General features: G+C 47.5%; 1 protein-coding gene across 8 annotated transcripts in view; it reads left to right on the top strand.

Annotated features, from left to right (window-relative positions):
• Nucleotides 1–12,135, top strand: part of MEGF11 (multiple EGF like domains 11) — an 815,865-nt gene that overhangs the window by 702,180 nt on the left and 101,550 nt on the right. For all 8 annotated transcript variants that reach the window (XM_073568888.1, XM_073568889.1, XM_073568884.1 and 5 more), the window contains one exon: nucleotides 1,384–1,512. In XM_073568888.1, the coding sequence (XP_073424989.1) occupies nucleotides 1,384–1,512 (129 nt within the window). The remainder of the gene's footprint in view (nucleotides 1–1,383; nucleotides 1,513–12,135) is intronic.

Below are 12,135 nucleotides of genomic sequence, written 5' to 3'. Positions count from 1 at the left end.
TGGGATACTTTCTGGCGTCTTGTACAGTCAGGTCAAAGTACGCCTTCTGGGGCTCCCCCGTTAGGTTTGGGGCCAGTACCTCTGCCCACCGCTCTGGCTGAAGTTTTTCCCTCTCAGCCACCCTCTCAAACACCGTCAGGAAGGCCTCCACATCATGCTCAGGGGTCATTTTTTGCAATGCGCGTCTTACCGCCTTCGTGACGTGGGTGGCATCAGCCGGACCTGGGGTTGGGGCGCTTGTCCTGCCCTCCTGGATGGCAGTTGCCAGAAGCTGCATCAGCTGCCGTTGCTCCTGCTGGCTCTGCTGCCGTTGCTCCTGTTGGCCTCCTGTTGCTGTGTCTGGGCCTGTCAGCAGATCCTCCATTATTCCGGGTAGAGCTTTCTACCTCGCTGAAAACTTTACCCAGGACATGCAGCAATGGTCTCAAGTCTCTGCTGGGAACTCTGCCCGCACGTCTTGCACCAATTGTAGGGATTCTACTCACTTAGGTGCGACGGGAGACAGTCAGGAGGCAGGTTCCCTTAAAGTTCGTGCGGTTTATTACGTCATAAACCAAACAGCACGTCACCAAAATAAACAGCCTTCAGTTCAGGAGACAAAATAACATCAAAATGTCCTTTCCTTCAGGCTCAGTCCGCGATCCTCAGCGCACACAGGAGGTGTATACCCCTCACATACAGCTGCCTTGTTCATGAGCAGGCCACATTATAAGGGTGTAGCCACACCCACGAACCCAGCAGCTGACTGGTCACATGACCGTGACCTCACCACAGGTCCTTCATAATAATAATAATACAGCAATATTTGTTATGCCTTACATTATGGAGACAAGCCATTTATGAGACACATATCCCCCATCGATTACACGACCCTTAGCCCTGCCACAGTGGGGAAAGCTCCCGACCTCTACTGTAGGCTCTGTGTACAGATGCAGTGTGGACCTCGTCCTAGTCACCTTGTATCAGTATGAAAGTAGTGTTTTATTGGAACATAAGACCGTGTGAAGTAGCAGAAATTCTGCAGTCCCTATATTGAATTCTTTTCGGTGAGAAGAGCTTCTATATGGTAATGTAATTCCTTGCTGTGGAGCCAGCGTATCCCGCCTAGCGATACAATTCAATTACATGTTATATAAGATACAGCACTCGCCGCAGACGCTGACCTGATCTCCAATCTACTCTAATTGACTTAAACAATAATCTTTCTGTTAGTCGCAGTGCTGGAAATAAAATCTACAGAAAATTCCAGGTATTAGTGCAGTTATACCTATACTAATTTTTGGGGACGTGAATTATCAAAATCCTTGAAAACATTTACACAGTCGTTCTAGAAATATAAAATGGTATTAAAGGAAGTATATGGTGTTCCGTTTTTTTTTCCAGAATGCCCCACTGGCCTCTGGGGTCCGGACTGTATCCACACATGTAACTGCCACAATGATGCAGAGTGCAGCGCATATGATGGGGAATGTAAATGTACCCCCGGATGGACAGGGCTGTTCTGCACCCAAAGTAAGTACCAGAAAATCTCTGCCTACATATCTAATATGTAAACTGTGTCCAACCTCATTTCCTTGGATATTCTTCATTGAAATCTGTCCAGGGAGTTTGTCAGCTGCTGCTCCACTTACTAAAGGTGCGAGCGGCACAAAGTATCCAGTGTAGATGAACCATTAGATGGGGCTGTGCTATAATTCACAATCCGATGTGAAGTATTGTACTGCCGCACCAGAAATGCAAGCAGCCAATCTGGACGGCTTTATTTCACAGTATTGCTGAAAATCAAGTATATCTAGCCATACATCATATATCGCCGCTCTTTGTCAGACAATTGTACTTTTTTTTATATATTCTCTGCCAAAAAAATTTTATGCTGAGGTCAGGAGTAGCAAGGTTCTTACCCGATGACTGCTCGCTGACAGTTATCCAATGTGTGGTCACCTTAATCCTAATTACCGCCCGGCCTACCTGGTTAGACTGAGAGCAGAACATGCTGAGTTATTCTTCTCTCTCCTCGGGGTAACTTACTGCCCCCTCCTGGTGTATCCTGCCGCCTTCTGGTTATTCTCTTATTTCCACATAAACATGTCCATATGTATGTTTGCTGTATACATGGTTTAACCATAAAGTGACATGTTTACCCAAAGCAAAGAAATAATTGTAGGATCTGTCATAAATCTCATGCACTTAGATGTATGAATATATAAATATATGTACATATATATTGTGCAAAATTAGTATGATAGTGTCAATTCACATATTCTTCATATGTTACTGGCGGATTTGGCACAGATATTTATTCCACTTTCAAGCGACTTGCATTGCAAGGCCAAGTTCACACTAGGCATTTTTACAGCATTTCTTTGATGCCTTTTTTATGCAAATTTTCATGCACACAGCTTGTTTTTTTTATTCTCAGGATTTTCTGCTTTGCACGTTTTTTTTGCCCAGTGGAGCATATCACTTCTTATAGCGTTTTTTTTTTTTTCCAGTAATCTTCACTCATTGAAATGAATGGGTGGTGAAAAAAACGCTGAAAAAACACATAAAAACACGCAGGTATCAGGTTTGCTGCGTTTTTGTGTCAAAACCATATTCTATAGTGTAGGACTTTTTTTTTCCTTTATCAGCATGCCAAAACCATAGCAAATAACGCAGCAAAAACACAAGGAAAACATGCATTTTTTTTTTTGCAGCTTTTTTCCTGAAAGGGTATGTGCACACGTTGTGGATTTCATTGCAGATTTTTCCGCGCGGATTCTGCAGAATCCGCAGGTAAAATGACCTGTGTTTTACCTGCGGATTCCCTGCGGGTTTTCTGAGGATTTGTGCAGATTTTGTGTGGATTTCGCCTTCGGATTCCTATAATGTAATAGGTGAAAAAACGCTGCGGATTCCGCACAAAGAATTGACATGCTGCAGAAAATAAACCAATGCGTTTCTGCGCTGAATTTTCCGCAGCATGTGCACAGCAGTTTTTGTTTTCCATAGGTTTACATGGTACTGTACACTACATGGAAAACTGCTGCGGATCCGCAGGGCCAAATCCGCAACGTGTGCACATACCCAAAGAGATCAGGTTTAGTTGCAGAAAAAAAATGCTGAAAAAAAGCCTAATATGAACTTACTCCAAAGAGTGAATAATGTAGTTGAACCCTGTATTGTCTTTTAGACACTGGAGTACCTGCATTGTTTTTGAACTAAAACACCGTTCAGGAAAACGCTGACGGTGGATTTTCTGAATCGTCTATGGCTGTTTTCCTGCCGTTCTTTCATTGGCTTTGCCATCAACATCTTTTTTTAATTTCTACATATAAGGTAGTGGCTGAAGCAGTTAAAAGAAGTGACAAAGGACAGAACATATGCACAGCAAGCTGTTTTTACATTGCAGTGTATTTGTTCATTCTTTTGAGCTTTTTTTTAAGGCAGGTTCTAAGTGGAATGTGTTCTATGTTCCCACAATGAGTTTTTTGTGTGTTTTTGGCCCTGCATGTTTTTGCTGCGTCAAAAACGCAGCATCTTATAGTTCCAGGCAAGTGAATGGGATCTATGGAATCTCCTGCCCCTGTGCTATTATTTTACTCAGCGTAAACTGAGCTTTCCTGCGTGTTTCCAAGCCACATTAGGTCGATTTCACTTGTGGTTACAGTGACTTTTATGTGCAGATTTTCTCCATAGGCCGGGGTCACACTGGCGAGGAATACGGCCGAGTGAGAGGCGCTAAAAGCACGCATTAGACACGGACCAATGATTCCCTATGGGGTCCCTCGCACCAGGCGTATATTTCTCATCCGTATTCTAGGCTCCGTGCCAATCGCAGCATGCTGCGATTGTCAGCGTACTACGGCCGTAATACGCCAATGCAAGTCTATAGGTGCGCAAAAAATACGGATTACACACGGACCACACATGTGACTTGTGAGAAATACGCACCAGGTGTCTTTTAGCAAAGCCGGCAATTCAGTGCGCTATACAGTAAACTCACACTGACAGTTTTAATAAAGAAACGAAAGAATAGATATAGACACATAGAATACATATATATGTATATATATATATATGCATTCTATGTGTCTATATCTATTCTTTGGTTTGTGTTATAAAACCTGTCATAGGGCTCCATTATATGTCCATTTTGCAAGGTGACGAGAAAATCTCGCCATACGGATGCCATACGGATTACATACGGATGCTTACATGCTCAAAATACGCGACCACACCTTGCTTACGGATGACATACGGAGCACTGTTTAGGGGCCATTCATCCGTATTACGCATGTAAAATACTGACCGTATTTTGCGCAGGTTTGTGTGACTCCAGCCAAAGACTTAGATACGGAAAATGTGCAGGTAAGAATTGCACATGTGTTTTTAGTGTGTCCCACACCTAAGTATGTCAATAAAGTTTGGACAAGGCAAAATACCAGGACGTATAAAAAACAAGGCAGCTATGACACACCAACAAGTGACAAAAAACGTAACATAAAACCGCAATAAAAATGCAAGTTAAAGAAAGGCACACAAAAATACAATGAAAATACGGAAATAACCTAATTTAAATAAGCGCAAAAATGGTGCAGATATTCTGGAGCGTCAATAACTCACGAAAAGCTCATTATGGGAACGTAATATATGGGCACACGGCGTCGTTTATTTCTATGCAGCTGTCAAGCTCTGAGCAGGACAGCCACCACCCAGTCCGGGCACTGCGGTCCAAAATCGGTCCGATTTATACAGCCGTCTGATAGCACCCTAACGCCGGGGGTCACACTTGCGAGTGCAATGCAAAGAAAGTCGCGGGAGTCTTTCGCCTCAATATCCAGCACTGCTGCCGGCTCTCGGGACCGGAGTGTGCGGCTGCATGTATTTCTATGCAGCTGAACACTCCGGTATGAACTACCGACGGCAGTGCCGGGTATTGAGGCAAGAGACTTGCAAGAGTTTCTCGCATTGCACTTGCAAGTGTGACCCCGGCCTAAGGCTTCTTTCACACATCCATTTATTTCCAGTACCGGAAAAAAACGGTATTGGTGATATCCGTTCTGTGTGTGTACTACATGTGGCAACAGTGTGCTGCATCAGTACCACATGGACAGACGCCGGGGAAGAAGCGCTACAGTAAGCACTGTTCCCCGGTGGCAGATGCTGAAGCCGGCTCTCATCATTCTCTTCTACTCACCGGCAGAGCAGGGGAGAATGATGAGAGGTAGTTTCAGCACCCGCCACCGGGGAACAGCGCTTACAGTAGCGCGTTTTCCCCTGTGGCGATGCGTGTCACACGGAGGACATCAATGTGTGTTCTCCATGTGCACGTGTGCGGGACGTTTTTCCGTCCGTGCTGATGGTATAAAGTGGACATGTCATCGTGTTTTGCCCACGGACACACGGTCCGTGGAAACACACTGACATGTGCACAGACCCATTCAGTTGAATGGATCTACGTGTGTCAGTGTCTCCGGTACATGTGAAAACTGTCAGCACACATACTGGAGACTTGGACATGTGAAAGTGGCCTAAGACTGGGGCTACACGGTGACACTTACACCTGTGACAAGTTCAAAGTTTGCTTGCTTTGTAGCCCCAGCCTTAGGGGGTCCACAATGAGTCTTTTTTTATGTGTTTTTGAGGAATTTTAAGTCAATAGACTGTAGACTTTTTTGAGGCATTTAAAAACTACAAGTTATTGAAGTGGAAACCGCTTGAGCAATTTTGAAGAGTTTTTGAGGCTTTTCAGAAAAGTTTTTTTCCTGAAACATTTTTTGCAGCCTTTTAATTCAACATTGCTTAGTTTGGAGCGGACTCTGTGAGGATCCCCGTCAGAGAAGTGACAGGCACATTTTTTCCACCAGGTGTTCTTCAAAACCAGAAGTGGTAAAAAAAAACCACAATAACTCCTCTACATAGAGGACTAACATTGAAATGAATAAAAATTATTTCAATCTTTTTTTAAATTGGATATTTGTAGAATTTGTTTGAGCAGATCCGCTCAAAATATACGTTTCAAAAACTAGGTCTGCACATATCCTTAAAATCCGCATAGCGCTCAATTTCCACTATGGATTTTATTCTGCAACATGTGGATAAGGTTTGGTGCAGTGTTTTTACAATGCTGGTACTGTATGCAAGTTGTTTTTCCATAGAAATGAACAGGAAGATTATTTTGAGTATTTGTAAGCACTTTTTCTTGCATTTTTAGAAGCAGAGTCGCTCAAAAAATGCCAGAAATAGACACAGTGCAAACATACCCTTAGTTGTTTTATGGAAAAGGGTTTTTATGGACGATTTTCTGATATTTTTCACATCCATTAAGTAATAAATACACAATTATATTTTTTGAGTCAAAAACACCTAAAAAAAAGTCTCCAAAACGTTCAAAAAGATGCTCAGGAGTCCACAGACATTTTTTAGCCTTCCGATATACAGTAAATTATAGAGCTGCTCCATAGCAGAAGATGACCGAAGAATGGTCGGCTCAATTCTTTTATCTGCTTGACGTTTTTGAAAAACTCAAGTGGTTAATAAAGTTCAAAAGCCTGAATGTATGAGCAACAGGGTTTTTTTTTCCATAAAATTATATAGATTTTTCAGGCATCCTTCATAGCAGACCAGCTCAAAAACACCGGAAAAAATCGTTGTGTGAATACCGTATTTCCTTAGACCTGTGGTTGGGCTGAGGCTTGCATCTGTAATATATTGGCACAAATGCACTCATCTGAAACCACATTTAGATTTGGCAGTGTTAAAGATATTTTGCACTGAAATTTCACTTAAAACTAGGGAACATTCCAATTTTGAAACTCCATTTATATATAGCAGTGTAGCTAAAATAATATTTTCATGGATTTTAAACCGTGTTGTCGTCTTTGCTTTTTCTAAGGCATTTTTAATATAGATTTGGTGCATTAAATTATATTTTACCCAAAACCAGGATTGATTCCAATATGAAGGACAATATGGAGAACAGTGATATTGTAAGGCTACGTGCACACAAGCAGAAGTGTTTTACAGTAGTTACACTGTGTATGAGATGTGAAGAAATCTTTTTCTCCTTCGTCTCATTGGGGGACACAGATATTGTGGGTGTATGCTTCTGCCGCTAGGAGGCTGACACTAAGTGTAAAAAAGAGGTTAGCTCCTCCGCAGTATACACCCTCGCCCCTATTGCGGGCGGAAATCAGTTTTTTGCTTAGTGTCCTATGGAGGCACACAGTCTGGATCTCTCCAGACTATTTTTTTCTAGTTTACTATGAAGATGAGACAGGGGCAACGGACCCTATTGAAAGGGTCCGATCTCCCCAAACCATCAATGGGTGAGAACGCGTTGAGTATCGCCTCCGCGTATACTTTCCCGCACCGAGGAACATATTTGGGACTTTTCCCCAGACTTCTATTTTTATTTGTTATTTTATGAAGATAAGACCGGGGCAACGCATCCTATTGAAAGGATCCGATTTCCCCAAACCATCAACGGGCGAGCACGTGCAAGTATCCCTCCACGTATCCTTTCCCGCGACGTGGGACATTATGCCAGACTTAGCCCTGTCCACCCCTAGGTATTGAAACCATGGGCTTGCACAGAGGCACAAGACTAGTCTGTGCGGCCCCCACTGCTCCACCAACGCTAGACGGCGGTGCTCCAAGGCGGCGGACGGTCCCTCTCCTCACCCCCTGAAGGGGTTAGATGGAGTTAGGGTGCCTGCACCATCCTATTTTTTATTAAAGACCCCCTCACATACCTGCGCTCAGGCTGAGAGGATCATCGGTGAGGAGAGGGTCGGGGAGGGCTCCTGCGAAGATTTCGGGCTGGAGCCCACATCTCGGCACCCACTAGCCCTGCAAGAGAAGGGCTGGATTGTCAGGCGGCAGCCTGGAGGAACGCCGCGCCGGTCAGTAGCGCCATTTTTTGGTACCGCGCCCCCCCCGGTCGGGTAGGGGAAAAATTGAGGCCGGAGCTAGGCCACAGCCGGAAGTTCCGCCCTCGGGGACGCGCGTCACTTCCGGCAGCCCGCCCCGCACTGGGCGGCGGTAAAATCGAGGCCACAGTTTCGGAGCACGGGCTAGGCCGCAAAGCGGAAGTACCGCCCCTAGAGCGGTTTTTACAGGCTGGTGCGCGCCACAGGTGTCGGCGCGCAATTTAAAGGAAGCATTCAGGTCGGGGGGGCGCAGGACTGGGGTAAGTGCTGCCTGAGAGGCCACGCTATAGGGAAAAACGATGGGCTACCTCTTCCCCATATCCCCAGCAGTGGACAGATACAGCATGTCCGAAAAAGCAAAGACGCACGTTCTTTTACGCTGCATGCATCTCTTGTCGGGCTGCGTTTCCGCGGGCGCAGAGTAAGCATTTATGCGAAGCCTGTGAATCCAAACGCGCCCAGGAGCCCTCCCCTGCGACCGCTACCAATGTGTCAAATCCCCCGGAGTAGGCCCGATCACTGTCACAGTACATGGCGTCGCTTGCGAGAGCAATAGAATCCCTTCAAGCCCCAGATAGGGGCAGGGACAGTGTCTCGCCGCCTTTAGAGACAACCTCCACCTCACAGGAGCCTCTGGCCTGCAGGGGCCGCTCCCACTACAGGCAGACCCGGGAGAAATGAATCCACACTGTGTCGCCCAGTCCATCCGGTGCCTTCGGCATCCGTAAGTTCTGCTTCTCGCTCCCCGTCACCAGTGGTTGATAGCAAGCAGACCACAGATTGCGACTCAGACGAGCCCCTTGACCTGGACACTCCAGGGTAACATGAAACAGTGGACAGCTTCATAGAAGCCGTCAATCAGACCCTGGGGATTGAGGATGATCCCGCAGCGGCTACGGGGCATAAAGTGGCATTTAAACGAGTGAAGCGGCCGCACAGAATTTTTTCCTCTCACCCTGAGTTTGAGGACATAGTGCAGCGGCACAGAGAACATCCAGACCGGCGTTTTCTCGGGTTAAAAGGCATTCGAAACGAGGTATCCGTTTGCTCCGGACCTCCATAAACAATGGATGGAATCCCCGATAGTGGATCCTCCGGTTTCACGCCTGGCCACTAAGACCCTGTTATCTGTCCCTAGGGTTTCCTAGATTAAAGATTCCACGGACTGCCTTATTGAAAGCCTAGCTTGTTCAGTATATGAGGCGTCAGGGTCTGCACTCGCTCCATCGTTCGCAGCAACTTGGGTAGCTAAGGCCATGTTATCATAGTCAGAAACATTAAACAAGGTCGCGCAGGAGCAGGATCTACCTGCAGAGATCTCGGAGGTCGCAGGTCAGATGGCGATAGCCGGAGACTATGTAATGAATGCGTCTTTGGGTGCGGCCAATTGTTCAGCAATTGCTGCCGCTAATGCAATCTCTATCTGAAGAGCCCTATGGTCCTTGTCTTCCCTGCCTTATCAGTGCGGCCGCCTATTTGGAGAAAAGTTGGATCAACTTATCTCCGACTCCACAGGAGAAAAGAGCAGGTTTCTCCCTCAACAGAAGGTTAAACCGCTTTTTGTCACCCGGTTCAGGCACGTTTTCGGGCCTTTCACAGTGCCACCGGCCATTCTAGGCCGAACGTGACTGCATTCGTCAGGGGGCGGCCGCTAAGCAGCCTGAGCTTGGTCCGGGACCCGAATAGGAGACCGGTCCAGAGTCATGCGTTAAAAGACTCCGGGTGGACTACGGGGCCCAATTCCGCCACCTCAGGCCGCCCCAACCAGGATAGGGAGCGTCAGGTCTCATATAGAGCCAACCCACTGGGGAGAATGCATGCTCAACAGGCCAGATCGAGGGACCCAGATCCTAAAGATCATCGGCCAAATGACTTGAGGTCTTTACCAGACGACACCAGCAAGGTGGGCGGCCGCCTACTCTGTTTTCACCACGTCTGGGCCTACATCGCTCACGATGTATGGGTAAAAAAATTGGTGTCCTCAGGTTACAAAATAGAATTTGTCAGATACCCTCCAAGATGGTTTTTTCTTTCCTGGCTTCCCAGGGTGGATACCCAGGTAACGGCTCTATTGGGAGCCATCAAGTCGCTCCTGCACAACGGAATCATTGTTCCAGTGCCGGAACATGGAAGAGCTCAGGGGATCTATTCCAACCGTTTTTGCGGTTCCCAAAAAGGACGGGTCTGTCAGGCCTGTTTTGGACCTGAAGCTTCTGAACAAATTCATCAGGATCAGACATTTCTGGATGGAGTCTCTCCGTTCAGTTATATTGGCCATGGAGCAGTGAGAATACTTGGCCTCAATAGAAAACCAGGACGCATTCCTGCATGTTCCCATTTTTTCCTCCTCATCAGAGGTTTCTACGCTTCGCCATCAGCGTTCAACATTTTCAGTTCGTAGCGCTACCCTTCAGGCTAGCCACAGCTCCCAGAGTGTTCACAAAGGTTATGGCAATTGTCATGGCCACACTGCATTCTCGAGGCATAGTCGTCTTGCCTTTTCTGGACAACCTCTTGGTCAAGGGCCCGTCAATACGGGCATGTGAGGAAGGTGGCAACATCACGCTAGATACTCTTGCCGCTTAGATGGTTGGTCAATACAAAGAAATCATCCCTTGTGCCAGCTCAGAGGATCTCCTTTCTAGGAATGATCTTCGACACTTGCCGATGGTTGGTAATTCATCCTTAGGAAAAGGCGCTAGTCTCCGGCAGGGAGTCCGGACACTACGCCAACCTGTCCCTCATACCATCTGATCCAGGATGAAGATCCTAAGTAAAATGGTGGCAGCAATGGAAGCGATACCTTTCGTCCAGTTCCATCTTCACCCCCTGCAGCACGCCTCGTGTCAGCCTGGGACAAGAATCCTTTCACGCTCGATCAGCGGTGCCAACTGTCCTCTCAAGTCAGGCAGTCGCTCGGATGGTGGATAACCAGTTCCCTCTCTGGCCTAGGGGAAACCTTTCCCTCCAGGTCATGGGCTGTTAATGACAATCGACTCAAGTCTCATCGGTTGGGGAGCAATGTTTCATCACCAAAAAACCCAGGAATGGTGGTCGCCACAGGAGGCACGCCTCCCGATCAGCTTATTGGAGATACGAGCAATTCAGCTGGCTCTGCAGAAGTTTCATCACTTTCTAGCAGGCCGCCCTGTCCGGATTCCATCGGACAACGCAACGGCGGTGGTTTACATATTTCGCCAGGGGGGCACCCGCAGCAGAACAGCCATGCGCGAGGTGGGGCATGTTCTTCAGTGGGCCGAAGCAAACCACTGTGATTTCGGCTGTCCACATCCCTGACGTGAAAAATTGGGCGGCAGACTTCCTCAGCCGGCAGGGTCTTGCATCCGGAGGGTGGTCTCTACATCCCGAAGTTCTTCAGCAGATTTATCAACTGTGAGGAGCTCCGGATGTGCACCTGATGGCTTCCAGAGTGAATGCCAAGGTGCCCACATATGTCGCTCGGGCCAGGGACCCGCAGGCATTCGCGGTGGACGCGCCTCCCATATCTATTTCCCCCACTGCCACTACTCCTGAGAGTCAGCAAAGGGATCAAGACAGAAGGGGGGCCGGCGATTCTGCTGCCCCCAGACTGGCCCGTCGAGCGTGGTACGCAGATCTAAAGCAGCTGCTCGCCGACGTTCCTGGGCGCCTGCTAGAGCAGCCAGATCTACCGTCTCGAGGGCCGATATGCCACCCAAACTCAGGGACCCTAACTAACCCAGGCAGGGTTCGGGAGCAAGGTGGTCGCTACAATGATTAGCGCCCGGAGGCCTGCTTCAGCATGAACTTACCACCACACCTGGAAGGTGTTCTTTGCTTCATGTCGAGGCGCGGTGTTTCTCTGCTGAGATTCTCGATCCCCGACATCTTGGCTTTTCTCCAGTCGGACTTAGAGAGCCCGGATAGCTCAGTCGGTAGAGCATTAGACTCGGGTTTTGCCCCAGGTTCCTCAGGAGGCAAATATCGGCCTTATCCGTCCTGTTCCAGCGCAGAATTGCTACCAATTTGCAGGTGAAGACTTTTCATTCAGGGAGTCTCCCACTTGGTACCTCCCTATAAGGCGCCTATGGACGCCTGGGACCTTAGCATGGTCCTAAGTGTTCTGCAGGAAGCTCCATTTGAACCACTTCAGAATATCTATTTGAGGTACCTTACCTGGATAGTGGTGTTCCTAGTGGCCATCACTTCCATCAGGCGGGCTTCAGAGCTGGCAGCCCTATCC

The sequence above is a fragment of the Dendrobates tinctorius genome, unplaced genomic scaffold (genome assembly GCF_039654945.1).
Source record: "Dendrobates tinctorius isolate UK_male_01 unplaced genomic scaffold, ASM3965494v1 ptg000022l, whole genome shotgun sequence".
Lineage (NCBI taxonomy): Eukaryota > Metazoa > Chordata > Amphibia > Anura > Dendrobatidae > Dendrobates > Dendrobates tinctorius.
The sequence above is the reverse complement of the archived record's forward strand: the minus strand, read 5'-3'. Positions and strand labels throughout refer to the sequence as shown.